Raw genomic sequence first — 27,599 nt, forward strand, 5'->3', positions numbered from 1 at the left:
ACGCCCAAGGAAATAAAATGTAGAGGTCCAATACGTGTACTGTCCAATCAAACCCTCACAAGGATTCATTTACCCAACATTACCACTGAGAATGAAAGTAAATTGGGCGAGCTCGGCGATGAAAATGAAATGTCAACTTGCCTAATCATCCATGTATGACACCGCACGTGTACATGTCAAAATTTTCCTTTCCAATTACCCGCTCTTTGGTCGCGGTAGGTGATTCATATTACGTGCTAAAGGTCGCAGGTGGGTCTCATTCCATCACTATCATCAATCTTCGACGGGTAAGATACAGTATTTACGCCATCTCATCAATCACTGCATTAGTAACATAATGAAGCGGGGAAATAGCGCGGCGGCAGAAGAGGTTACTTTCCTCCTGGCGGCCGCCCAGCATTCAACCTCCATCACTCGGTTCGAGACCCGTCCAGGTTTCGAAATGTGGCCACTGGGTTTTCGTCAGAATCCTTGCGTGTAGATGCGTTTCTCTTCCACAGAAAAACCCCTTGCCTTGCTTTACGTTTCCGGGATACAGTGACGTAAATGCTTTTGAAAAAGGTCCGGTTTCTTTACCAGAAAAATGCAAGCATAAAATGTGGATTTAAGACACTAAATTCTAAATGCATCATCTTTCATAGAAAAACTTGGCTTTGATCTCCATCGTTTGTTGAAAATGTATTTTAAATTTACAAGACCTTCCCCACAGGACTCATTAGTCACCCCAGGAGTCAATATTTACAACCATCTCCACTGCACGTGGATTGTTTTGTTTTTAGCCGTAGCAGAAATTTAGTCGGATTCGTGTTGCCATGATTCATACTGTGAGGAAGAGCCAATCGAAACTTCCAGCTTCTGTTACTGAAGTTGCCATAGTGCTTAGTTCACGTTGTCCAGCAAAATGTGGCGACAAAGGCTCGTGTAATCGACGGAAGAATGTAAAACAACCCTAGCTGCTAGACACGCTCGACTTCCGACCTACCTTGAAAATGACTTTTTGTTTCGTGTCACCGAGGACAGGAAGTTGATATGAACTGCCGACTCAAGTTTCAGGTAATCATTTGGCTGTTCATTTCCACCAGGAAAAAAAAAAGGTCTCTGCATAGCCAAGAATGAGACTACAGTGTATCGATAACACACTGCTCTGATCAAGCATAACAAAAACAGCTACACAGGGGACTCCACGTGGTACCACTATTAGGCAGATCTCTGGTACAAAGTGGGCAATTTCCCATTGGGCCTCTTGGGCACCGTGTGACGACCTTTGAACTTGTCTCAGAAAAGAGAGGAAAGGTGGTTTCCCCTTGCACTGTCCGTATACACACAGGAGCACAGTCAAATGGGCTCAGCTGGCACAGTGTACAAGAATATCCTGGAATCACTTGTTGAAAGCCATGTCTAGCTGCCTCATGGCTCACAAGTTCAAACGCCTTTCCTTCTTCAAATACGCTGTCATTCATCAGGCTTGGTGCTTAAAGAGTCAATGTAAGGAGTATTTAGCCTGGTGCCCCCTTTTAAAAGTTTGTATGCCATGCAAAGTGGCATATTCAAGAGCAAAAATGTGATGTCATTCCAGGAGGAAATCTCAATCTTACACTTATTTCAGCAACAAAATTTGCCAGAAATTAGATTGGTTAGTTATTTGTTTATTCTCTTAAATGTTTTTTTCTTTGAAGTTTTTGTTGTTCAATTCATAACAATAGGCCAGTAAAGAAAGCTTTCTCAGGAAAATATGTTTTGTGAGCAAACTTTATGGTCACAATATGTGTAGAAAACCCCTTCAACATGTAATGAACAGTGTTTCCTGGAATTAAACCACAGCAACAGCGCCCTCATTTATCAGAAAAGCAGGAAAAGTTTAAGTGTTCAAAAACGTGCATGTTTCAATATAATTGTCCCCCAAAAAGATGTCAGAATTTTTTTCATCAAATCTGTGTATAAGACGGATCACTGATTGGACCATTTACGACATTATTCCAAGAAAAAAATTACACAAGTTTATCTGCACTGTCAAAAAAAAACAACAACAGGAATCGTTACTCAGTTTTCTCATTTATGTTAGCGCTGTCAATTCTTTTTTTTGTATTCAGCTGTCAGATCACAGTAAGAGAGTAAGGTTTATTAAAGGAGGGGGATGTGGGAATGCAAGGGTTAAATACATATGAAAGTTCAACTACCTATGAAATACCTGCTCTTCAACCCTGGCTAAATTTGTATCAGAAGTTTGGGGGCTATTCATCATTATGTGTAAACAGACGTGATAACTGGCTGTCACAGCTGCCAAACAGTCACCAAGAAAAACGTAATCATCTCCCAACTCAAGTAACTCGATCTTTCCTGTAACACCTGAAATCCAAAAACTCCTTAGGAGACACACTAGGACTGCGTGGAGCAGTAAGCTGATGGAGGGCATTCCCAGGGGAGCCACCACAGACAGGAAACTATCAACGGCAAGATTTATCAATTTCCTGACTCCATCTGCCCAGAATGTGACCTGGATCCAGTTGGTCTTATTTCCCCTGTCCAGGAGGTGGCAGTTTATGGAAAGGAGGGGGGGGGGCTGGAGGCGGCTTGCAGCATTACAAAGACCTGCAGGTCTGCCAGGGTTTGACATAAAGCAGGTGTGGGAGTGCGCTGGGCAGGGAGGTGTATCTGAGATGTTATAAATAGTTGGCTTCTTTATGACGGTGATATATCATCCCAGTGTCGGACATGTTTACTGGAGGTAATCGCTGCCAGCAGGATCAGATGGTCTGGGGCTGCAATCCATGCACTAATGAGTTTTGTCACTGGTCAGGTACCCCACCAAGTGTACTTTGAGACATGTCAGGGGGTGATGGGTGTCCAGACAGTCACCCTTACATCTGAGCAGAGTGTAATGTGCTCGGATATGAGCAAGTAGAGACCTTGCCTAGACCTGCAGCAATATCCTGTGTTGACACTTAACTTTGCACACCACATGACAGTTTTAATACCTTACCCTTGTATACATCTGAGCACCGCCTTTTACTCAAATTTCCTGTCTGCTCCAACAACGCTGCAGTACCGGTACTGCACTCCTCATATTTAGAACGCCAAGCCACTCATTGTTCAAGTACTATTTTGTTGGCTTTCAGTCTGTGTCCTTTCACCAAAGGACACAGACTAGAAATTAAAACTTGTATTCCAAAGTACGACTTCTAAGACTGTAAGTCCTAAAACTTGTGTACTCAAAAGGTAGCATGCTCGACGCAGACTCATCTTGTGTTCGATGTTCTCAGTACTCAATGTGTCAAATTTATAAACCATGCAACTACATTTTTCCCTTCTTTTTTACATTGTGAAGATTAACAAAATGGGGGGAAATAGAAAGCGATGCAACTTGGCACAGCAAACGTAAAATAGTTTCAAAAACTCATGAACTTACCTTACAGCTGTGGCTTGTGGTGTGTGCATTTGGCGCCCTCTGGTGGTCACTCTTCTCTCTTCTTCATCATGACTTGTGAGAATCTCTTCCAGCAAACCTCTTCCTAGTTTGTCATTCAAAAAACGTAGCATTTGAATGACAAAATATGAATGACACTTATGAAAAAAATGGTATTGGGGTAACGTAGCTATGACACAAAACTGTGTGCCAAATTTTAAGTACATGTATATTTAGATGTCCAATCTTTTACTGTGGTTGACCATCAAAGACAAAAAACGTGCTTTTCAGTTTTGATTGTTTAGTAATGATAACTCACCAGCACGTGTCATTTTGGGAGGAGGATTCTGTGTCAAAGGTTGCGGGGCATGTCGTCTAGGGGCTGGTGTGTCCAATGGTGAAGCTTTCCCAATACGCTTCCCTAATCCTATTTCGGCATTGTTGTCACTCGAAACTATCTCAGGCCTTGGTTTGGGTTGTGCATCGTTGTGGGGCGGGTGCCTATGCAGCGTCACAGCTGGTGTGTAGCGGCTCTGTTTCTGAGATTGGAACTCGATGGACTGGTGCGAGTCTACTCTTTGAATTCTGCCACCTCTAGAAGTGAGCATTTCTTGAGGCTCAATAACCGCGTGCTGTGAAAAAGCTGAGTGGAATTTCTGAGGTCCAACGGGCTGTCCTGGAACCATTTCTGCAGGCAAGTTGGCTGTGCGCATTACATCCCTTTCTGGAATCAGCTGCTCTGAAATCCCACTTCTGACACCATTTATTGAGGTTGGTGATTTTCCTGAGTAGCTACCAGATTGGGTCGGTGAAGGATGTTTCTCCTGTGTCTGGGGTAGGTGCTGATTGGCCGTCATAAATCTCTCCTTCAAACAAATTTGAAATAAATTCAAAAGGGAACAAAAACCCAACAATTTAAACCTTCAGCATGAGAAGTCAATAGCCATTCTTGGGATTTATTTACTTATGTCTTACTCCTAGCATCAAGACCAGATCAGGAGGACATTTGTTCCCTGGGTTCCAGGTTAGAATAAAGAAGTGACCAGATGGGAAATGTTAAAGTCAGAGTTGGGAGGAAACCTTGAGATTTTGGAACTTTGTGGTCAGCAATGTTGGAAAATGTGTCCAAAGGTTATCGAAACCATATTGTGGTCATCACCTCATAACCAATCATAAAAAATCATCTTCAGCCACATCCAGTTCAGTTTCATTCCAGTCCAGACCTTTGTGATCCTTTTTTCCACACTTAACCTAGACACCTGGCAACTTGCAGAAGGTATCAACAAATTAGTTTCTTTCTTTTTAATTTCTAAGATCCTGGGATGACCCGGTCTTACCTTTAACACTCTCTAAACCATGTATTTTGCACTTCTTATTTCTACCTGTTTAGATTATCCATACAACTGTGGATTTAAAAGGACCATGCAATACAATTTTTTTTAAACTACAACCCTTGAAAATGCACCATTGTGTTTCAATTCATGTCATTTCCATTCTTTGTTTTGCTATTTTAATTGTATTTTGATGACTTTTTGGTTTTATTGTAACGCCAATTTCCATATTCATGAATAAATCTGCGGACAAAAACTGCCAGAATGTTTGATATTTTGCTGCTCTAAATTTTCTCTTCTTTGGTAATTCACTGTGGTTTGAATGCGTGCTAAGAACCCACTGAACAACCCTTTCTCAGATACGTTTTCAATCAACAAAGCTGGGTTCACAGTCTGAACAAAAATCCCACAAAAATTGAGTAATGCTACCCTGACTGAAATCACAGCCACCGCGCTCTCTATGGCTTGGAAAATTGTGGACAGTTTTGAATATACCTTACCCCAATACGATGTCAAAGTGTTTTCACAAGTCGAAGAAAAGTTTAAACTCGCTTAAGAATATCATCTAAGAAAACTTTCTCGCCAGGGCATTTCTAAAATATGGAACCTCCACAACTTGTTTCTAGAAGAGGGGCTGCTAGGGTGAAATAATCATCTGAGAGAGTACGTGTACCTGCCATTCTAATTGCCTGTCTTGCAGCTTTTCCAACTGTTGCAGTCGCTTGCTGACTGCATCGTCCAGCTGCCGCTGCAGTTCGCTGGCCTTGTCGCTAAGCTGTGTCGCTACAATGGCTGGTTGCTGCTGCTGTCGTTCACCTTGTGGTTGCTGCGCTCTGTCGGTCATTTCATGCAGGTTGGCAAGTTTTGCCATCATGGCGTCCATCTTGCTTTCAAGGTCGGTCTGCGCCTGACAAGAACAGGAAAAAAGTTGTCAAGAAAAAGTAGCACCAGTTTGTACAGCGGCTGAATTCTTCTGTGCAATAATTGACCGCTTTTACAGCACTCGGGTTAACGTCAACAACTTAAAAATAAGATGTAAAGCCAGCACTCCCCTTTCATTTAAGCTTGTCAATTTCGGTTTATTTGAAATTATTTTAACCATCAGAGCACTGTAAGAAAAAAAACGCATGTCTGGTTCTTTTCCTCACATGCTGTCTCTTGCGAACATGTCTTATTCTATTGAGTGCAAGTATCAATTTTCACATGGGCAACAATTCATTTTGACAACAGGACAAACATCTTGCACAGATCTCGATGTCATGGGTCAGTAAAATAACTGGTCACACATAACTACAGTGGAACGCCGCTATAACAAACAAGATGGGGTCCATGCTAAATGTTTGGTACAGCGGTCGTTCGGTATAGCGAATTTAACTGCCTAATGTTTTGTTGCCATGTTGAATAGCGCCCTCTCTTGTCTAACCGAAGTGCACGCTCTTGTGATACCTTGGTTCGCTGTTTTCGTGATGTTTTGCCGTCGCATTCAAGTTTAAGGTTTCTAGAAATGTATCTGTCAATTATTTTTGTTTTTTATTTAAACTTGAGTCAAAAAGTTGATATCAAGTTTATCCTAAAAGTCGTGAAACTACCGCTCAGGATCGATCTCTGATGCATGCTGTGGCAAATCTCAGTTGATTTGTGTATCACAGGTGCCCTCTTTAGACTATTCTTAGTGCAATGCCACCGTGCGCGTACGTGCGGTTTTCTTCCGCATCCAATCATGTGAAGTCGCAAAACCAGTGTCTATTAAATACCGTTGACAACTGGTGGCTTTCCCTTCTAATCCTTGGGGAAATAATGGCCACTTGTCACTTCCCAATCTAGAAAAAAATATATATCATGTTGACGTTCGGGAATTACAAACGGCAACTGAGTGTTCGGTAGGTTCTGTGCACAAATTATTGGGAGCCAAGGACGATGTTCGGTACAGCCGAATATTTGGTATAGCGGCGTTCCACTGTATTTGTTTAAAAACTTAGTTATTCAGTACGCTTATTATGTCAACTGCTGAAATTTTAGATGGTTTTCAAAATCCTGTTGGAAGGTAGATTTTTGTCTCCAAAACGTACATGTGCTTTAACATATTTAAGTGGTATAAAAAGTATTGATATCATCTTTTTTCGGTAAAATCAATGGTTTCCTTTTTTCCAGGAAAATAGGCGGAATCATTTCCAACTGATGAAGTGTAAAGCCAGTCAGTATATCATCGCTTGAGTTTATAGGAAATAGACTACCTTGACAATGGGCACCGTCGCGGCTACAGCTGCAGCAGTCACGGCGGCTACTGTGTTTGGATTGCTGATGTCTTCCGCTCCTTTGCGTAGTGGGTTCTGTCTATCTGGCTGGGTTAGACCGTGATCGCTGCCCACCAGCGTTGGCCGGACGTACCTCTTGACTGGTCCACTACTCTCCTGTCTTTTATGCAAAAAAAAGTCAATATAGAAAATAAATCCTTGGCTTAACTTGCTTTTATGACAAAATGAAAGGTTATTCAAATACAGCATACATCTGAGGTTTTTAGAAGGCTTGGATGTGGGAAGAGGTCTGTACTGATTTGGAGAAGGCTCGATTGACTTTTGAATATTCTGAATCGAATATTTGGAGGTAAAACTCAGTGAAATAAAAAAGGAAAAGTTGAATCATTTGGTTACGAAATTGCCTTCTGAAGGCATATTTCAAATTGCATGAATGCATATTGCCCGATGAGTCCAAAAAGTATGATTCCTTCAATTCTACTAAAAATGTTTGTAAAAATGTTTGTTTCACACTAGGGGCTTTCAGCCTAGTGGATAGGGTTCGTAACTCCCAATCACTGGGTTGGGGGGTTTGAATCCAGCAGCTGGTGTACAAGTCCTGGTCTTGGACAAGTCACTTTACCCTCATGATCCTCCCAGAAGAGCACCCAATAGGCACCTATGAGGGCAGAGACGATTCCTGGTCTTGAAATAGCTGCACTTCGGTTGTGTACACTTCACAGATTTGAGATGGTGTTAAGGAATGTTCAATTCGTGTAAAATGTGCTTCATAAAATCAGTCCCTTATTATTATTACAAGGAACGCTCTCTAGTTTTTAAACTGAATGGAATCAAAATGCACAACCTTTCCCTTAATACTGATTTTTTGGTCACCTGTGAACCAAATTCTGCCTACAAATGAAAGACATACCCAGGTGTGTATGACATATGTACATGTAGCTAAAAGACTGGACTTTTGTGATCCGTCTTCTTTGTGTTCCTACCTCTTCAAGAGTTGCTCCTGGAGAACTTTTTGCTTCCCTCCAGCAGCATATTGAGTGATTCTGACATCATTGTTGAGGTCCGATGGCTGAGAGTGGAGTTGGTGGCTTGAGGTAGGAGCTCCCTGTTTCAGCAAGGATGTTGCTGATGGTTTCTATTCAAGTCAAAAAGAAACTTTGCAGTTGAGACTTTATACTGGATATGAATTCCTGCAAATTCTCAACACTACCTTGTGGCGCTCTACAACACTGGAGAAAATAACGGTCACAGGGGTACTTTAAAAATGTTCAGAATTGTGCTCAGGGAATTTTCAGGGAATACGTACGTGTGCACACTTAAGTACAACTGGGATTAACCTAAAACTAGGTTAAGATCCTGTTGCCACCAATTATTTGGCCTTTTTACATGTACGTGTCCAATATATTCATGAGAGCTAAGTTCATTTTGCAAATGTACGTGCACTTAACCCATTTTCAATTGAATGTGTACAAATTGTGGCATCTCTGTATAAGGATGTACTTGAGAACACTCTCAACACATCTGTGGCACCAAATGTGCATCCACAATGGCAGAATTTCTCATTTTAACACTAACTCAATAACCTCAAACTTACCGAGTTGGATTTCACCCTGTCACCCTTTTTTAGCAAGCTTGATTTTACTCCGTTACTTTTAGCATTTTCATGACTGTCATCTCTTTTGGAGATACTGCTCCGGTCAGCATTAGTTTCTGGAGGAGCATTTTGGTCACTCTGGTACCCCAGACTTTTCCTTCTGTCTCCTTGGATTACAGCATCAGCTGTTTCTCTCTTCTTTTCGTAGCCCGGAGGCAAGTTCCTTGGTAGGGCAGGGGGCACATAGTTTTCATTTGGCTTGTTACTCCCTTCCTCGTCTTCAAATGGAGATTTCACCTCCCGGAGGTATTTTGCTTTGATACGGATGCGCTGCGACCCTGTGCTGGAGAAGCTAGACGATGAGGCTCTTCTTCCTGACGACCTGTCCGATGGGGAGGGTTTCGAGTGAGGAGGGAGGTTGGTGGATCTGATCAGAATGGAGCTGGCCGTAGAGCTGCCGGATGTATTATTGCTCACGTCGAGTATTTTCCGGTCAGTGGGGCCATCAAGTGACATCGGCGTCAGTGGCCGAGCAGGGAATGATGCTACAGATGCCATGACTCCTAAGGGTCAGTCTGACACATGAGAAATTGGCCTAAAAGAGGATGAACTCTTTGTCTAGGAAGACATGTTCTAACAAAAACTGAGTTAACTCGCCATCTGACTTGTGATTCTAGAACGACTGAAGAGAGCACTCACTAAAAAGTGCACTATTCACGAGCACTCTGACTGGGACACAAGGAACAACCAAAGCTGATCATCTCTAAAATCAGACAAACTTGAACTGATGTCTGCAATGCATGCAGCCTTCACTGACCAGCTGAATGGTTGGTTGATTGGAGACATCAGCCCGGCTAATAATGTCATGCTTTCCATCTGGAAAATCAGCAATTCTGCTTATGAAGGCACACACTGCCATCTTCATCCCAGGTTCTGTATACCTTGGGGGGGGGCAGTTACCATGTGCATTAAAATTTGTTCATAAGGTTGGTGAGTACAGAAAGCTCTGACTTTTCAAACAACTGTCAGCCCAAACCTACTGACAGTCCAAACCCTCACATACTGTACATATTGAAATTTGCCAGATTAGGGCGGGTGCTGCGGCTGCTGGTTTTTTGGGTGGACTGGAAATCTAAGAGACTTGAATTCTAGATGAAAATCTGACATCAGATTGAAATATCCAAATTAGGTTCAAAAGCCGATGTCACTAGGTTACCATGATCACAACCTCTCCAATGTGCCATCAACTTAGGCTTACTAACTAGTAGTGCTAATGGGGACGGGGGCCTACCGTTAAAGTGAGCCTACCCCTGTCATGCCTGTAGCTACAGCATAGTGCATACACTTGATTAGGCCTAGTACCAGTCCATTAAGCGCATGCACACCCCATTTTACAAATTAATTTGGGACTGATAGAAACTGTAAAAACTTGAAAAACTGACATTAGACATGTTGAAAACAATTCATGGATGATGAGGCATGAAGTAGGCCCCTAGGCCCAATTAGGCCTTTGACTGTTGTTGATGCCCTGAAATTTAAAATTCCTGAACATGCTCAAATATGTCAAATGTCATTGAAAATTGCGGATTGCCCATTCGAGTTCCACGCCACGCCACTTGACACCCTGTGTACAAACCCTATGAGACTGGTCTGAAAATTCTTAATATTTTCTAAGTAAACGACTTGGTTTTTCCCTCCGAAACTGAACTTTTACTGGATATATTTTACCCCCCAGAACTGTGGGGTCCGACGTCCGCTCCGCGCTCCGCTATTGGTATTAGTGCCTAGTGGGAGCGGGACGGACGTCGAACCCACAGTTCCGGGCCTGGATATATTTTTGCTTTCTGATGGATAATTATTAAGTCACTGTAGGGAATATTTACTGGCATCCGTAAGTGGAACTCTTCCCCAGGAATAAATTTCATCGCATGTGCATCAAAACAAGTACCAAAACAAAAAACTGTACACAACAAACAAAATTTCGACGAACCTTCCCAGTCTGCCGGCGGCTGAGTCATCGATTGCTAAGAAATTTCTGGTTTAAATTATTTTGTTCTGCGGCTGTTTCTTAGCGCCCTCAAGTGTTGGATTCACAGGAACTTGCACGACAGATCGCCGGTTGACACTAGGGGGCGCTGTTTATTCTGATGAGAGCCCAAGGTTGTACTCAAATACGCTCTCATAGAAAACTGTGCAAAATCGGACAGAAAAAACGCCGCCTGTTGTCTCTCGTGAAGAGGTTGGCCTCCGTTTTTTCACTGGAAATTGAAAATTATGGCCAGAAGATCACTTTTCGTTTCAATTTTAGTGGGGTTAGCCACGAAATTTTTTTTATTCGCCTTTGAACGAAGATACCCCCAAAATAGCAGTAAAACTAAGCGCTCATTTCTGAATGTAGCCGCCCGCCTCTATCCAAAATAGGCCCGCAATTTGGGGCTTTTTGTGAAAGAAATACCCCAAACTGGAAACTATCAGTCCTATATTCCGGATTTACAGAAATATTTCTATGATGCCTCCTGATTATGGCCTGTCTTATTGTAAAAATCCCGCGGGGTCACAAAATATTGATGAGGTCGCGCGCAGAAATACACGTACATGTATTTGGTGGAATGCACCCCTAGGGTTGCAGACCACTATGAACTGCCATAAATCCTTAAGCTTAAAAAAATTGGGAAAATACTCACGAGTTTCTCAGGCGTTCGAAACGTAAATCAAATTAATGCCCATTTTATGATTGTCCACTTTCTTTTCAATTTTCTATTCATTAACCGATGACTTCTGAAGATTTTTTTGCCACGAAAGGTCACCCCTAAAATAAAGTTGATCGTGAAGCCCCTCGCCATTCTGAAATCGATGCTGATTCTGAAAAATTAGACGGTTGTCAGTCACCGATTTCTTCCAAATCTCACTTAGACACAAGCAAGTATTCTTTTTGCTCGCTTAAACCCGTCTTTTCTACAAATCTTCAGGTTCATGGGCCACAAAATGCTCTATTGATTTCTGTAGAGAATTTGAGTGCATACCAAAAATCAGTATGATTTGGCTCGGCAAGCAGTTTTCGGCCTATTTACTGGCCTGCAGCCTTTAGTTAACCCCAGTTTTTACAGATTTCCCCGACAACGTGTGTAACATAGGGAAAAGAGGTTCCCAAATCAGTTCGAGGTGAAAAATTGGAAAAGGATGGCTCCCATCACAGAAAAGGGCAACGACCTTGGGTAGGCATGAAGAAATTTCATTCACTTTCCTTCTCCTCCTCCGCTTTTCATTTATTTTATCTTTTTGGAGGGGTCAATAAAGCCATTAATCAAACAAGTGTAAGACAAAAATTACAGAAAATGGATAAATCTTCAGTACTGGCAAAACACAAGGTAACCCCGAAAGAACACACTGCAGTTATTTGGATCATCTCATAAACTGATGGGTGACCCCGATCGGACTCAAATGTACCATGCCCGACTATTTTACAATCTTACATGCATGCAGACGTATCCAATATTATTCCAAACGTAAACCTCTAACTCAAGCCGACATATAAGCTACATGTATATAGTCATTTCGAGTCCAAAGCAGCTTTCTTTTGCCAACCCACACGGTGTATTGATCATGTTAGTAGATAGTATGCGTCTGACCTGACTCGGAAAACGGCTAAAAAAAACCGAAATAGGGAAAAGAGGTTCCCTAAAAGAGTTTATTGATACAAGTTTAACTCATTTTGGTGATGGGGGGTTGAACAATTTGTGATGAATTTGGTTGCAAGCTGCCATTCTTACAGGTATCAGTAACTCAGTCTGGTCTATTTTTTAATTTTCATGCTCATGTGCAATATATTATCTTCTGGGAGACCTGGTAAACTGTGTAATGTTGTAATGTATGTATTTTTGTATAAGAATCCGCAAATAAAGGTTGACATTATGAACACTGTTCTCGTAATGTAAAGTTTATACAGCTCAAAAGTGCGCCACCACCAATAGGTAATTGTCAGTTTTACATAATTATATATAACGTATTATCTGGTGTAAATTCGGAAAAGAAATTTTCAAGAAAAACCCCTGCCTATGACGTCACAAAAATAACGACCAACACCATTGCTAGGGTAACAGAGGACGACACACTCAAGGCTGTTGCGCCTGAACCAACCATATAGATGGAGACTCTGATGTCAACAGCCTCGCCCGCAGCCAGGGAGTTGGTACTCATCCTCTGAGATTCTCCATTTTGACTCATTTTGCTGCTGGCCGCCACGACTCCAGTGACGTGTTCGACTCCATCATCATTATCTTCAAGGCAGCAGAGAAGTCATCGGTAGAATGCGATTTCCCAGCGTTGATGATGACAAGGGATGAATGATGACCCGTTGTATCAGGAATGTGTAAGAAAGAGAAAATCTTTCATGCACGATGACGTACTCGAGGCTGTTGGTATAGAAGGCGGGTTCATCTTGTCGAAGTGCAGCTAGTTTCCTATAGAGCGCAGATGGGAAACAGGACAAAACTCGGTACACATAAATTCGCTATTCGATCACATCGTCTCTTTTGCAAGGACGTTACTGGTAAGAGATTTATCCTCGGTGCCCTGAGAAGGACTTGGTAACCAAATCATTTCTTTTCCTAGGTTAACGGTCGCATTGTCAATATTACTTGCGCTCGTGATCGTTCTGGTCAGTCCCCCCTGACTCGGAGGGATGCTACCCACGACATTTGTTCTTAAATTCAAACGGATCAACTGCAGAATGATTGAACCAGGGAAATGTTCGTTTATTTCTTTGCTAGCCAGGTTTCACTCACCACTCTTTCCAGTTAAGAGCACATCCAGAACCAATTTGATTTTGGGGGGGGGGTGGTGGGAGGGGTTGACGGGAATGGGAGTCGGTCTGTTTGTCCATCTTTATTTAGTTATTTTTTGGGGGACGATTTCAGAATTTCTTCATGTAACTTTCTGTGTCCTTTCTGAGGATTGTGGCTAATTTTGGGCTGTTGGGAGGCCCCTCGCATCTGCTAATGTTTACTTACCTACCATCTGGTAATAGATCCCTGCGGCATTTTGCAATGCCTTCAGCAGACGTTGATAACTGGTCCATTGCACATTGTACTAAAAGGGGCCACGTGATGTAATTTTTGTCAGAAATTTAGAATTTTTAAAGATTAACCCAAAAGAGGCATCAAATAATTTCAATACATTAAACAGGAGTAGACATTTGCACAAATTCTAATTCATTCCATGGGCTCATAACACACGGAATTATAGAAGACAGTGCAAAGCAGAGAGAGACAGCATCTGGCGTCTGCTGACCTCTTAGGAACGGTATAGCCCTCGCGTATTTCACTGAAAACCCCAAGATTTCCAAGATCCAAGAACTTTTCAATTTTACAAGGGTTAGCCTTGAGATTTTTTATTCACCCTTCCACTAAAGTACCCCTAAAATAGTAGTAAACTATGCCCTCAGTTCTGAATGTATCCGCCCGCCTCTATGCAAAATAGACAAGTTTAGGGTTTTGTGAACGAATTCCCGATAGAGTTGGAAGTCGCAAGTCCCAAATTCGTGATGTACAGAACTCTCTATGATCCCCTCCGATTAAAGCACCTCTAATATTGTAAACCTCGTAGGATCACAAAATTTAAATTTAAAGCTCGATCTTTTTGGTTGTGGTAAACTGACAGCTTCGCGAATATTAACTTAGTGAAAAAGAGGAATGATATAAATTTTTGAATATTCATCATTCGAAAAGGACAAGTCATAATATAATAGGGCTTACACTGATTTACATAATTACAGTCGTTAAACAACGCATTATGAAAATTCTACATATTCATTTCTTAACGGTTTTCCGAAATCCAAATGTTCCATGAAAAATTACCTACTCAAGCGTATGGTCTTAGAATATGACAATGAAAATAAACTTCCTACATTTCAAAATCCAATCACAAAATTATTTCAAATGTTCAACGACAAAATTACACTATTACAAATGTAAATTTCAACTTCGCCAATAAAAACCCATTCCCTTATTTATGAAATTCAATTAACAAGCAATTTCACAATAAACAGCAATAGCTTGCACTAAATAGATGCAACTAGTTTTTTATGTCCTATGAAAAACACACACACACACAAATTAACCAGCAGTTTTATGCAGGTGAATCTCATATGCAGTCGGTTCAACTTCAGATTACCTCGTGTCTACGGATAATGCTACGTATACCTATGGGTAAAATGTTTCTCCTAAATCCAGGTGTTTGGAGATAAATTTCCTGTACACACATGCTCATAGGGCAAAAATCCGCTTCCACTTGTCAAAAATCCAAATAACTAAACAAAATCCAACTGATCCGTAGTAAAGTTAATTTAGCGAAAATGAACATTTCCAAATGTCGGCGGTAAAAATCCACCCCCGTTGAAACATATCCAAGTACCAAACAGCTAAACAATTTACAACTTGTTCAAAAGATGAATCTACTTTTACATTGTTACGTCCTGCGAAAGGCAATAATTTAAAAGTCTGTTTCAGCAGCTGTGTTTTCATATGCAGTCTCAACTTCAGTTTCTCTCGGTTTTGCCTTAATGCAACAGCGACAGAACATTTCATAGAAACCTGCCCTAAAACCGTCCAATCGCCACCAGTAGATCAATGGATTTATCACAGTAGACAACGCATACAACAGGACACAAATTTCAAAACACGCCGAAAAGATTTCATTAGATAAAAGGGAACGGTTGAAGTAGGCAATCAGCGAAAAAACGGCATACGGCAACCAAGAAAAGAATGACGTAACAAGAATGAGAACGAAAACAATCAACAAACGACGAGTCTGTTTTACTCGGACGTAGTCTCGCTCCTTGTCGGCGCCGACTCCGGCATGGGACAGGCTGTACTGCTTGATTTTACGAAAAGCCAGGAAGTAGGTTAATGCAGTGAAAACCCATGCAATGAATACTCCTACAGAGTATCCGAACGTTTGCACCGTGAAAAAAACTTCACGTTTAGCAGCGTAATGTAGCAAAAAACCGTATATCAGACCAAAACACCAAAACAAGAAACACACTCCGAGCAAGCGATATCCAGTCACTAGTGAGTCGTAACGGGCAGGTGGCATGATAGACAGGGCTAAGTAACGGTTGACAGCCGCAGCCAAAATAGTCAGTATTGACACGGAATAGCTTGCAGTGAGAATGCTCTGAAGAATTGGCGAGTCGATCCAGATAACCAGTATAATAAACAATCCGAACAGAAAGTCAGCCATGGCCAGGTTGAAGATGAATGCGAAGTATTTCATGCGAAGATTCTTCGTTTTAGCAAAAACTGCCATTGCAAGAAGGTTCTCGACCACGGCGACTGCACCGCAAACGGTCACAGAATATTTCATGGCAGTAATGATGTTTTCGGCCATGTTGATTTTTGACACCAGTCCCTGAATAGAAGAGAGAATAATGGAGGGGAGAACCTGGATTTTAGTGTAATAAATTCAAAAGTAATTTCTTCACATCGGTGTTAGTGTACTTTAATATGTAGATTTGTTGTAACTGTTTGCAGTGTCGGTTACCTTTTCAGTTCAAGATTGGTGGCGGAACGGGTTTCTTGTTCGACCAGTTGGTATCTATTGAAAAATCAGAATGACTTGTTAAGATGATGTGTAAATGAAATATATTTCTTCATAATCGTATCAAGATATAGTTATATTTTGTGAAAAGGACTTTATAATGCTTTGGCGGGAAATTCAATACAAAAGTTGCTTTGTCGCCGCAATAGTGCTGCCCAGTCTGGTTTGGCAACTTCGTCGGACCTTTGGGGGCTTGAATCCGAGTCTCCGGATTCTGAAGCCATTTCTGCAGATGGTCCGACGTGCGTGAGCTCATTCAACACCGCATAGGCCGTATTGACCTAACGCGAGGATGCGTCAAAGGAGCCCCTCCCTTTTTCTTCATTTTCCTGATGTGTGTCATCTGGCGTCGTCCCTGCAGAGTCTAAAATACCGACAGCACCAATCAAGTCAACCAAGAACAGAACTCTAAACGTTTTCTTTAACCCTAACCCTCCTCAATCCTTCACCTGTTGGAGGATTGAGGAGGGTTAGGGTTAATTTAGTTATGGATGCTGCTCACCCCCTTTCCAAAACCATAACATGGATCTGACCGGTAGCCTTTTGTTTATTGTGGTTTAAATGTTGCTCAATATGTTATTAAGTATTCTCAACAAGAGTGAAAACTGTTTTTTTTTATTCATGTCCACTTTGGTTTTTGATCCCCTCTATGAAGTGAGCAATTTAGAGGGTTGGATTTCATCTTTGGGTTGGGGATCATGACACCTGCGGTAACTTGATTAATGTGCTTTTGAAAACAAAGGGCGTATAGATTTTTATTAATTTGATGTGATATTATTTCACGTTGATCAGTTTTTACTCATGTGACAAATATGTAACATAAATATCATGTAAATAAATATTAGACATCTTCCCGTTGAATAATTCAGTGTGTTGACTTGTAATAGTCTCGATGGAAGATCTATATATTAACGTAGGCTAGAGCAGTGTTGTAGTCGAGACCTTTATGTCCGAGACCGAGACCAAGGCATTCGAGACCGAGACCAAGACCCAGACCAGCTCTTTCAAGACCGAGACCAGAACTTCGAGACCGAGACTTTTGCAGTTCGAGACCGAGATCAAGATGACCGAGACCTTGCACAACATATACAATATATAGGCCTACATGTAGTTCATTGATGGTAAACGTGGTGGACAATTGGCATTAAACAGCAAAATTAAGTGCAAATTTTACTTGTAAAGCACACAACATATTCAATATTCCATGAAAGAGTTTTATTTGAACTCTGGGAAAAAACAGCACACAGTTATTTTCACCATGAAGGCATGGACTGCCGATGCTATAGAATTTTGTATAGAGTATACAGCATAATTGTATATTAAACATGTACATGTACAGAGTTTTTGTGTTCCATATGTATAGCAAAATTAACGTGGGTGGGCCATGTCCAAATATTTAAAAAGGCAAAACGTGGGGTCTGAGTTGTTCGGACTATGCCAAAAGGTGTGCATGAGTTCAGTTTGTGAGTTATACTCTGTAATGATCAATGGACAGGTTAGAAGGGTCACACAACATCGTGGGCAGTTCCCTATTAAAAGTACATGTACATGTATATAAAAATCATGATTTTACCAATCCAAGTTTCCTCATTGATGTGTAAACATTCTACCGTAAGAATACTTTCCTGACACTTTGTTTGGAACAAGAGTGAAGAAAAACAAAAGACGACCACACTGGTACGCAGGGTACCAGTGCTCTGGGCTGAGAATATGCTTTAGTCTCCATTCCAGCTTTGATTTCATTCTTTATCGTGAATACCATGTCGTACATGTTCCAAGCATACATGCGGAATTGCGTGCAGTTCGGAACTAGACTCATTCAGAGGTAAACTTGCGCTGCAAGCAGCACTGCTATATACATATGTGTGCTGTATGTACCGTACGATCCGGGTACGTGATTTTGCCGCGGCCGAGCGTGAATTGTTGACGCACATTTTCTGCATTTCTGTCATGGTCTCGGCAGGTCTCGGGTGGGAGACCCGAGACCTCGGCATCCGAGACCAAGACCGAGAGCAGCCCTCCCGAGAACGAGACCAACCCTCCTTAGACCGAGACTCTTGTAGGCCGAGACCAAGACCGAGACTGAGACCTCAAAAAAGGTCTCTAGAGTACCTAATACACTTGGAAGAAGTGCAGAAACTGAGAGAAAATGACATTGAAATTTGTGCTCCTGTACATTTTCAATGGAGAGCGCAGAGCTTTTGCCTCCACACGCCATTTATGCACATGCACACATAAATTAGAATTTATTAGTAAACTGGTCTATTCCGCGTGCGCACGGGATGATTATAGTTGTGCATGCGCGTCCCGGGCGCTGAAGTTAAGTGCGCGAAATGATGGCATTTGATTCCCTTTGTTACCAACTTGCCACTAACCAATCTTGTTTCCATGGGTACGTCGTTTTTACATTTTTTAACCAGGGGTTAGTGAAGGAACGCGCACGTAGTCCACTGAGTCTAGGTGGGCTCACAACGTAAATAATAATGGTTAGTTCCAGGAGACTGGTTCTTTTTTCGTGCTAGCAGCTGAGCATCTAGGGTGCGCCGCGCGCCGCGACTGAAGGCTACTCCAAAACGGACGGTCCGCCGGCGGCTGTTTCCTGCAAGAAAGACGAATCAACATTTGCAGGATGGGCTGTTACGAACGCATCCATTAACGGAATTGAGTACACGTCTGCCCCAGCCCTGACAGGACAGTATATTTGTTTAGGTTTGTAGACAGTAACTTGTATGTTTCCTTAACACTGGAAACTTGACGGTTCTACGTTTTGAAATACGTTACTTTGTTGACAGTATAGATATCGTGTGGTTCTGAATTTCTATTTTTTCCCGCTGATTTAGTTTGGATTTTTATACGAAATTTAGCTGTGTTATTACATATATATACAGGGCACACTACAGGTATTAATCATTTGACCAGAACCCCAACGTCGCTGTCATTAAAACTTGTTTTACAAGTCAGATTTTGATTAAATTGTCAGTTTTCTTGTCTACGCTTGTGTATGGTAAAAAAGGAAGCTTGACTATTTTGAAGATTAAATTCCGAGGTCATTCCAGGTGTCATTCTGACGCCGAGGGAAATTTATTCAACTAATTACCACGAATGTTTTAATAAAAGCTAATAATTCTTACCTGATATTTTGTCGAATTGTATGTCCTGTGTAGTTTCGTGCTTGAATGAAGAAATCGCTGTAAAATGCAGGCCAGGGCAGGTTCCCTTCAACCACTTTCGCAGTGACAAGTTTTTCTTTTAGATGCACACAGTTAACCTCTGCTTTTAAGCAGAAGTGTTGACCTAGCATGGCATGCCTAGTCTTTTACAAGGCAGAAAGCTATTCACGAATTGACGCCTTTTTGTGCATTGTCAACCCCTTTATGCCGTTGTCTGGTTCCGACGCATATCCATTTACTTTTCGCTTTTCAAAGTAAGGGACGGATGATTTAACCCGGGCAAAGGTAAATATTACACGATCCCATGGTCGTGCCTTCGGATATCTACCGTTTCTACTGGTACATCAGCACCCCCCCCGTTTGTGGAGGGAATGAACATACGTGTTACTAAGAAGTTAAAACATTTATAATTAGCAAAGCTTATGAATAACAATTCTTTTACTGCTCAGTATCTGCTTGTACAAATGGTAAGCCGACTGTGCCAACCGAACGGTTTTTATAAATAGGGCTTTTATTGTCTGTACGTGCAGACACACACAGCTGTGCGGATATGCATGTTGGCAAAAATTCCGATCCAGAAAACCTGCTTGGTGAAAAAAATTTCTCTGCCACACAGAATGCAAGCAAAGGGATTTCAGCAACAAGCTTTTAATACTGACGAAGTAACATTTACCTATTAAACAAAAGCTGAAAAGGAACGTGCACTTAAGCAGAGGGCGGTTGAGTGTCTGCGCGCGACGAGTAACTAATGAAAAAGCTCAACAACATGAAAAATACAGTTAGAGTGAAGTCAAATGTTATCCCCCAAAAAATTCAAGTTAAAAGAGTGGAAAAAGTGCTTCTAGACATGATGCAATCACAAAACTCTTCAGTTATCATGGAGTAAAAGGTAACAAAATTATTACACTCTTTTTGTACAGCCATTTTACACACTTGACTCGTCTAATAGTGAAATCAAGCTTAAAATTGTTTGTATTTTGATTCTGGGCACTCTCTCCCAAGGGCACATACCTTTTCCTTCCGAGTGACATTCATAAACGCTGCCTTTTTATACATTGATATTTACTTTTCCTTTCTTAAGTTGCCCCGTTAAAATCGTGAAAAATTACAAGCAAATATTCCTTCAACTCCTTTTAATCTACACAAAATGAAACAAAATTGTCTAGCAAAAGCTAAAACGTAGAGAGTAAATACTGTTACTTTTAGTACATGTATTCTAGTAAAGGTATTTGCTTTGTTATTCATACAACGAAGAGGAAAAGATTAACAATTGGTACTAAAAGCAAATGCTAGCTTTTATTCATAAGTACCCGTTGTATAAATAGATTAAAAGCTCGATCTAGCTGGATATCAGTACATGTATTTATGAAAGGTTGGACTTGTTTGGTTGTAGTAGACTGACAGGTTCGGGGAACATAAACTCAGTGAAAAGGGAATAATATGAAGTTTAGAATTTCCCTCTTTTGAAAAAGACCAAGGGTAAGTCATACGTACGATAAAGCTGGCTATAACACACACTAAGAAAATTCCACATATTCACGGCCAAAACGTTTTTCTTAAATTTTACTGTTCCACGATAAATTTCCAATTCGTACGTAATCTTTGAATTAGGAAATAAAAGTTTGCTTCCCTATTTAAAGAATCCGATCACCTAATAAATCCAAACGGTTAATTTTACAATTGCTTTGCTACAGTAACGTTGAATTTTGGCTGTAAAAATCTACTTTATTTTAAAAGTTTAATCACCAAACAACCCCACAATGAACAGGCAACGTTAACTTTAAAAAGAGGAAACTAATTTTCAAAGCGTTATGTCCCATGCAAGGACACAAATTTGGAAGCCTGTTTTTATGGGCAGCCGTATTCTCATTATAAAATCTGTCCAACTTTCAAGTTCCTGTCGGTTCTGCGGTATTCAAGAGCAAAAGTTTTCTTCTAATTCTAAATAAAGATTCCCCGATATTTCATGCACGTGCAAGTAAGCTCTCAGAATTCCGCAACGAAATATCCGCTTCCCACTTTACAAAATCCCAATCGCAAAATTCATCCATAAAGTTTGTGGTGAACTTACAAATATTATTTTTAAATTTTAGCAATGATAATTCGTTTCCTTCAGGTCAAATATGCATCACCAAACAACCGCAAAATGAACAAGTATATTATTACCGTAAAGACAAGATAACTCGACAGTGTTACTTCATATGGGGCCCATGCAATTTGTCTTATACGTCCCATTGGGCCTATGTTATTCACAAGCCTGTTTCGTCAGCTGTATCATTATATAGGCCTACAATCTGTTCAAATTCAGTTTCTCTCGATTCTGCCTTAATGCGACAGCGACAGAAGATTTCATAGAAACCTGCCCTAAAATCGTCCAATCGCCACCAGTAGATCAATGGGTTTATCACAGTAGAGAGCGCATACAACAGGACACAAATTTCAAAACACGCCGAAAAGATTTCATTAGATAAAAGGGAGCGGTTGAAGTAGGCAATCAGCGAAAAAACGGCATACGGCAACCATGAAAAGAATGACGTAACAAGAATGAGAACGAAAACAATCAACAAACGACGAGTCTGTTTTACTCGGGTGTAGTCTCGCTCCTTATCGGAGCTGACACCGGCGATAGACGCGAGTGGTGGGGTATACTGTTTGATTTTACGAAAAGCCAAAAAGTAAGTTAATGCAGTGAAAACCCATGCAATGAATACTCCCACAGAGTATCCAAATGTTTCCACCGTGAAAAAAGCTTTACGTTCATAAGCGTAATGTAGCAAAAAACCGTATATCAGACCAAAACACCAAAACAAGAAACACACTCCGAGCAAGCGATATCCAGTCACTAGTGAGTCGTAGCGGGCAGGTGGCATGATAGACAGGGCTAAGTAACGGTTGACAGCCGCAGCCAAAATAGTCAGTATTGACACGGAATAGCTTGCAGTGAGAATGCTCTGAAGAATTGGCGAGTCGATCCAGATAACCAGTATAATAAACAATCCGAACAGAAAGTCAGCCATGGCCAGGTTGAAGATGAATGCGAAGTATTTCATGCGAAGATTCTTCGTTTTAGCAAAAACTGCCATCGCCAGAAGATTCTCGACCACGGCGACTGCACCGCAAACGGTCACAGAATATCGCATGGCAATTAAGATGTTCTCAGCCATGCTGCTGAAGGTAAATTTCATTGATTCTCAAAACTACTCCCTTGGGTAGAAGAAAACAGAGAGAGAATCTGGGTTTTAGAGTAATCATACTAAAACCACGGAACATAGTTCAGGCTATTTTCTGTCCATCATCCACATTGTGTTTTAATATCTAAAGCGCCATCTTCATATTTTTGAATTGTAAATTGTACGTGATGTCAGTCATCTTACCAGTTCAGGATGATGCGGATGACTACCTGTTGACAGTTTGCCCTGTCAGTATCTACTGAAAAATCACAACGATGCCAAATAAGAGTTGCAATTTTACAACCACAGGGTGTCTACTTGACTTTTCGACTTGTCGAAACGTCGAGTTGACAGTCACCAGTTGTTTTCAGAATCCCCACCTCTTTTTTGAAGAGATAGATCCCACGGTGTAGTCGCAAACCCTTTCCATATGTCCAATAATGCAATTTGTTATGTGCAAACCTTTAAAATAAGGCGCATCTTTATTTTTTAACGCAAAACTTTGCATACAAATCAATTTGGTTTTCACTTACTTCACGTAATCCAGCAACTGGCGTTTCAACGAGAGCGACACGCAATTCAGACTGCAGACAGGTCAGCCGTGTGAGAATCATAAAAGGCGAAGCACGATGAGGATGGAATATTCCAATTTCGGTTATAGCCTTGGCGGCACAGTCATGGAGGTATTTTGCCTACTATTCTCCCTATAATACAAATTAGTCCTAATACTCATTTTTTCTCCTTATTGATAAAATTTCTGTTTAATTTAGATCCATATAGCTTTTTAGTGCTTTAAGGTATTCCAATTTTTGGCAGAATTGATTGAATAGAGTGGTTATAAAAGTATTCGGTGCACTATTCTTTACCAAAGCCCGTAGGTGACATCGCAGTTTTTCTCAAAGCAACTTTTCTCCACTGTATTTTTTTAAATTTATTTTTAAGAGCAGTCACTTTTGGGGGAATTTTACGAAAAAACGTTTTGGTCGCAGGTGTTGCTTTGCTTTGTGTACAGCAACAATTACGAAATAAAGAACCCCTGTAGTACGGTTCCATTAATGCCCTGAGACACATAGTCTGCTCTTCGTTTCGATGTTGCTGCTAAATATATTCAGGAGCAATTATTCATATTTCCCATAGCGGCCATGATATTTTAACGAGCACCTGTTCGTTACGAGCAGCTACTAATTTTTTTCTATCGTGAGCAGCTTTTTGTATGTTATATATAGCTACTCTTGAATAAATGAGCAGCCGACCCTGAAAGTAACAAAATAAAAATAACTGCTCTTGAAAAATTTTGTAATGAAAAAAAAAAAACATGATGGCACAAACGGATTTTAATCTTAAATTATTTCTATCCCCATGACATCAACTACTGGTATATCCATAACGAAACCCTTGTAGCTTGGTGGATGAATAGCCATTTTGTTGGCGGGGGGGGGAACTTTGGAACAATGAGGTGTATGAAGCCAATCCGCTTGCTTCTGATTCAGAAGACGGAAAAAAAAAGTCAGAGTCAAAGCCAGGAGAATGAGAGGCTCAACACAGAGCAGGCCAAGAAAAACCGGATCTATCAGATTTTCTTCTTGATCGACTACGCAGCAGGCCTCGGTGGATTCATCGATTGGAATGGGATGAATGTAAAAGCTTCATTTTGGCTTCAACAGATTGGGTGGTCAAAATAATGGAATGGTCCAACGAGGTAGAATTGATTGTCCAATTTCGCAATTAGCCCATATGAAGCAAGATATGAGACGGAGAGAACCCCGCCTTGTGTTGGTCATTGTTCCACTGGAATCTGAGGAATTCTTTTCAGACATCTGGGGGATGTGTTAGGTAACAATAGTCTAGAGTGTTATAGCTATTGGACATTTTTGGGGGGTACCCCTCGGTGTCATTTCTGGCCGGATATAATTTAGCCAGTTCCGCAATTCACAGAAAGCGGGCTTCATTTTCAGGAAAAAACAAAACAAAAATTGTTGGGGTCTCGATTCATACTGAAATAGTTTTCCTGAAGATCTTGTAGAAAGCCAATTTTACTTACAGAACTGCCGCCGTAAATTAAGAAGATCGGCGACAATCGTTCTTCGCCGATTGCAGTTCGCAACAGCAGCGCGTGTGTGATATACACAATGTTGCGTTTGTCGCTCTTTGCGGTGGTTTTTTCCCATCAAAATTCGTTCTGCTATCAGAAATTGACAGATATCCCTCTGTAACAATATGAGCTCTGTACATTTTCAATGTATATGCTTTGGATATAAAAGTGACTGCAAGAGTTTTTATCAGTTCCGCAAAGCTATTCTTTCCGTTCTATTCTTTACATCAAAGAGGTTGTGCAAAGTTACCGGCAACTTGTCTTGGGGAGGAATTGCCTAGATGCTATGAAGCACTCTGCATACTCTTCGAATTCAGATAACCCAACTTGTTGCTTCCAGTTGCTGCTATGGTTCTCAGGAGAAATTACTGACCCTCTTTTGTTGCACGTACTGACTCCTTTTTCGTGCATTTAAAGTTCTTCTTTTTGCCCTTTGCTGATGATACTGTGAAGAGCTTGATTTACTCACTGGCACTCCCTTAATCGTATCAACAAAGCAGGTACTGTAAACTTTTTCCTGGTCTAAAAGATCCATTTACAGCCTGTGGTCAAGAAAGAACAATTGCTGACAATTAATATCAATGTTATACTTCAGTCAGTCTTTCATAGGTCCCTCACAAAACCTAAGTTAATTAAATATAAAGTATTAATGATCACTGACAACCACATCTCTTTATACTCTTCACCCTCGTACTCGTGTCGGGCGTTTGAAATGAATTGTGTTGAATTCACATAATGATACAACACGACGATGTATCATGGATGGTGTACATGTACGTTTTGTGTGCAAGCTCATTGTATCCAGTTCAGTAATTAAAAAAGATCATCGGGAAACAAAGCACAAAATCAAGTATGCCCGCATGGGATGCTCTGCTAGGCAAGAGCTCACATGCCCAAACATTGGACATTAAACACACTTTAGTTTGAGTGTGAGCTGTTAAATTTTGAAATGGTTCTTAAATTGGTTTGAATTCCCTAAAATGTTAAAGAATAATTTGAATTTAGTATTTCTACACATGCCATCGGAAGGGTTAGCATATTATTACCAGTGCTTTAATTGCATTCACTTGTGAGTGTAATTCTGAATTCATTCGATTCCCATGATGTCATGCTGTAAGAAAACATGCCCGCCATCTAAATCACTGATTAGTAAACCATTTTTCAGGAAAACAAATATCGGAAAGAAATGAAATAATGTCAAGAATTTAGTTCAATATCTGTCATTTCAGGAAGCTTTTTGGCTCCAGATCCAACAAAGGATTCCTCATTACCAATATTAAAAACTTGAATCGAGACTACAAATCCACTTTAGCACCCGACTCTAAATCAAGTGGCTCAAGTGGAAGGTTTGAACAGCTAACTGACCATAAGCAAAAACAGTTGCAGGGTGACGTAAACTGCTTGAAGTATATTAACGAGGGTTGCGGATGGAGTAGTGCAACACAAAATGAAGAAAACAGCCCGTCTCCATTTCGTTAGGAAATGGTCTCTATCGCCAAAATTGCAAGGGAAGTGATCGATCAGTTCCCAAAGTACCTGGAACAGCCTGGATTAGTGAGTATTAACCGGTGAACCCAAATTTAATCCTGCTTGATGTTGGAACTTCATCAAAGTGGTACACCTTAACACCCTGCACTGAGTGTATTGAACATAGAAATATTTCAAAGGAACTAATGTGATTTGTAAAATTTTGCAACCAGTCTCTTGTGTCACAGCTATAGGCTGATTGGATTAAAGCCGCGGCTGGAAAGAAAGACCATACTGCAAGTAGTCCAATGATTACAAGTACAACTGTTCTTTGTACACAAATAAAAAGAAAGTTTAATTATCGCTTCCAATTAATCCCGATTAATTATCACTTCCCGAATTCGAATCCCCAAGAGAATGTACCGCGGATTAACATAGGAATCCCAGCGGTAAAATGCACAGCCTGATATCTTTCAAATATGAAATATGTCCTGGAATCAGATACGTTCTATGGACACTTCTCTGGTACCACCCACAGAACTAAAGGCACTACCATTTGTAGCTCTTCTATTGTCATATATCTTATCTCTTTCAAGGTGTACAGTGTTCAGTATATTGGAGAGACTAAGAACACTCTTTCTTTGGTCACAGATCTACGGTCAACACCAAACGATTAGATACCCCTGTAGGCCACCACTTCGACCTTCATAACCATTCTATGTCTGGCATGATCTTACATGGCATAGAATCACTTGGGTTCCGTAAAGATGCTGCTTGCTTCAATAGGGAGAAGCTTTGGATCAAATGCCTCCACATCATACAACCCCATGGCCTGAACATCCAAGAGGGAAAGTACTAATTAACACTCTTTTCTTTCCCTCTCTTTTGTCTGCAGATTATAACCCCCTCCCACTTTGGGTCCAGTTCCATCCTTTGTATTTTTTGGGGGATCTCTTCCCACCTTACATTCCTTTGTTGTTCAACCATGCCTTTCATGCACTCCCCTTTATCCTTTGCCCCTTTATCCAGCCTGCAGCTTTCTTGACCTTTCCTTTTGTCCTCTTGGCATTCATCCATGCTTTGTCAATTCTCTGTTTGCTTGTTTGTCCTGTCCACTTGTCATTTTGCCTTTGTGAAAGATTCTGCTAGAATCGAAACGTATTTTGCGTATAAACCGCATGGTTTTGATGATGCACCATGCACTGGCCAGTAGCGTCAATGGCGGTGATTTGCTGTGTCGGGTTTGTAAACGTTCTCTATCGTTGGTCCATGGTGCAAGATCGTTCATCAGCAGTCCTGTCCAATTGTACAAATTGAGAATGATGCTCTCCTCACCGAGGGGCTTAACAAACGTGAGATAGCAGAATATTTCAATATAACTGTTGACCATAAGGCTATCCCTTGTGCAGGAAATTCCTTCGAATCGTGTTTTGATGCTTTGTTCAAGGTACACTCTGTGTTTGGATAGCAATATGCCAAGCACCCCACCAACTTGAAAGCTTGGAGGTAGGGTGGCATTGT

The 27,599-nt window shown here is 41.0% G+C and overlaps 3 protein-coding genes across 5 annotated transcripts in view; all 3 read right to left on the minus strand.

Moving 5' to 3' along the window:
- The window catches only part of kiaa0586 (KIAA0586), an 85,817-nt gene extending 75,159 nt beyond the window's left edge, over positions 1-10,658 (minus strand). The window contains exons 1-7 of one of the 2 annotated variants that reach the window (XM_022225647.2): positions 10,574-10,658; positions 8,584-9,146; positions 7,973-8,124; positions 6,969-7,149; positions 5,408-5,641; positions 3,723-4,269; positions 3,407-3,509 (exon numbers count right to left, since the gene is read on the minus strand). In XM_022225647.2, the coding sequence (XP_022081339.2) occupies positions 3,407-3,509; positions 3,723-4,269; positions 5,408-5,641; positions 6,969-7,149; positions 7,973-8,124; positions 8,584-9,146; positions 10,574-10,601 (1,808 nt within the window). In that variant the 5' untranslated portion in view covers positions 10,602-10,658. Of the gene's footprint in view, positions 1-3,406; positions 3,510-3,722; positions 4,270-5,407; positions 5,642-6,968; positions 7,150-7,972; positions 8,125-8,583; positions 9,147-9,400; positions 9,525-10,573 lie in introns of those variants that run through there. The other variant, XM_022225648.2, reaches the window with a different exon arrangement.
- A 3,262-nt stretch (positions 10,659-13,920) lies between these two features.
- Positions 13,921-19,693, minus strand: LOC147800262 (adenosine receptor A3-like). Of its 2 annotated transcripts, XM_087147007.1 has the most exons (4): positions 19,311-19,693; positions 16,363-16,543; positions 16,123-16,176; positions 13,921-15,990 (listed from the first exon to the last, which is right to left on the minus strand). In XM_087147007.1, the coding sequence occupies exon 4, from the start codon at positions 15,967-15,969 to the stop codon at positions 15,073-15,075; it is 897 nt and encodes a 298-aa protein (XP_087003133.1). In that variant the 5' UTR covers positions 15,970-15,990; positions 16,123-16,176; positions 16,363-16,543; positions 19,311-19,693; the 3' UTR covers positions 13,921-15,072. The 2 variants fall into 2 exon arrangements, with proteins under 2 accessions (XP_087003133.1, XP_087003129.1); XM_087147003.1 differs by lacking the exon at positions 16,363-16,543.
- A 1,430-nt stretch (positions 19,694-21,123) lies between these two features.
- LOC147800263 (cannabinoid receptor 1-like) lies at positions 21,124-23,170 on the minus strand. Its single transcript, XM_087147946.1, has 2 exons — positions 22,724-23,170; positions 21,124-22,553 (listed from the first exon to the last, which is right to left on the minus strand). Exon 2 carries the CDS (start codon positions 22,532-22,534, stop codon positions 21,599-21,601), a length of 936 nt encoding a protein of 311 aa, XP_087004072.1. The 5' UTR covers positions 22,535-22,553; positions 22,724-23,170; the 3' UTR covers positions 21,124-21,598.
- Positions 23,171-27,599: the final 4,429 nt, after the last annotated feature.

Source organism: Acanthaster planci, linkage group LG01, assembly GCF_054643075.1.
Source record: "Acanthaster planci isolate LZ-2023a linkage group LG01, COTS_SCS, whole genome shotgun sequence".
Taxonomy (NCBI): domain Eukaryota; kingdom Metazoa; phylum Echinodermata; class Asteroidea; order Valvatida; family Acanthasteridae; genus Acanthaster; species Acanthaster planci.

What these genes read in the sequence shown, in the direction of transcription:
- LOC147800263 (XM_087147946.1), bottom strand. Translation starts at nt 22,534, where the DNA reads ATGAAATTTACCTTCAGCAGCATGGCTGAGAACATCTTAATTGCCATG.
- LOC147800262 (XM_087147003.1), bottom strand. Translation starts at nt 15,969, where the DNA reads ATGGCCGAAAACATCATTACTGCCATGAAATATTCTGTGACCGTTTGC.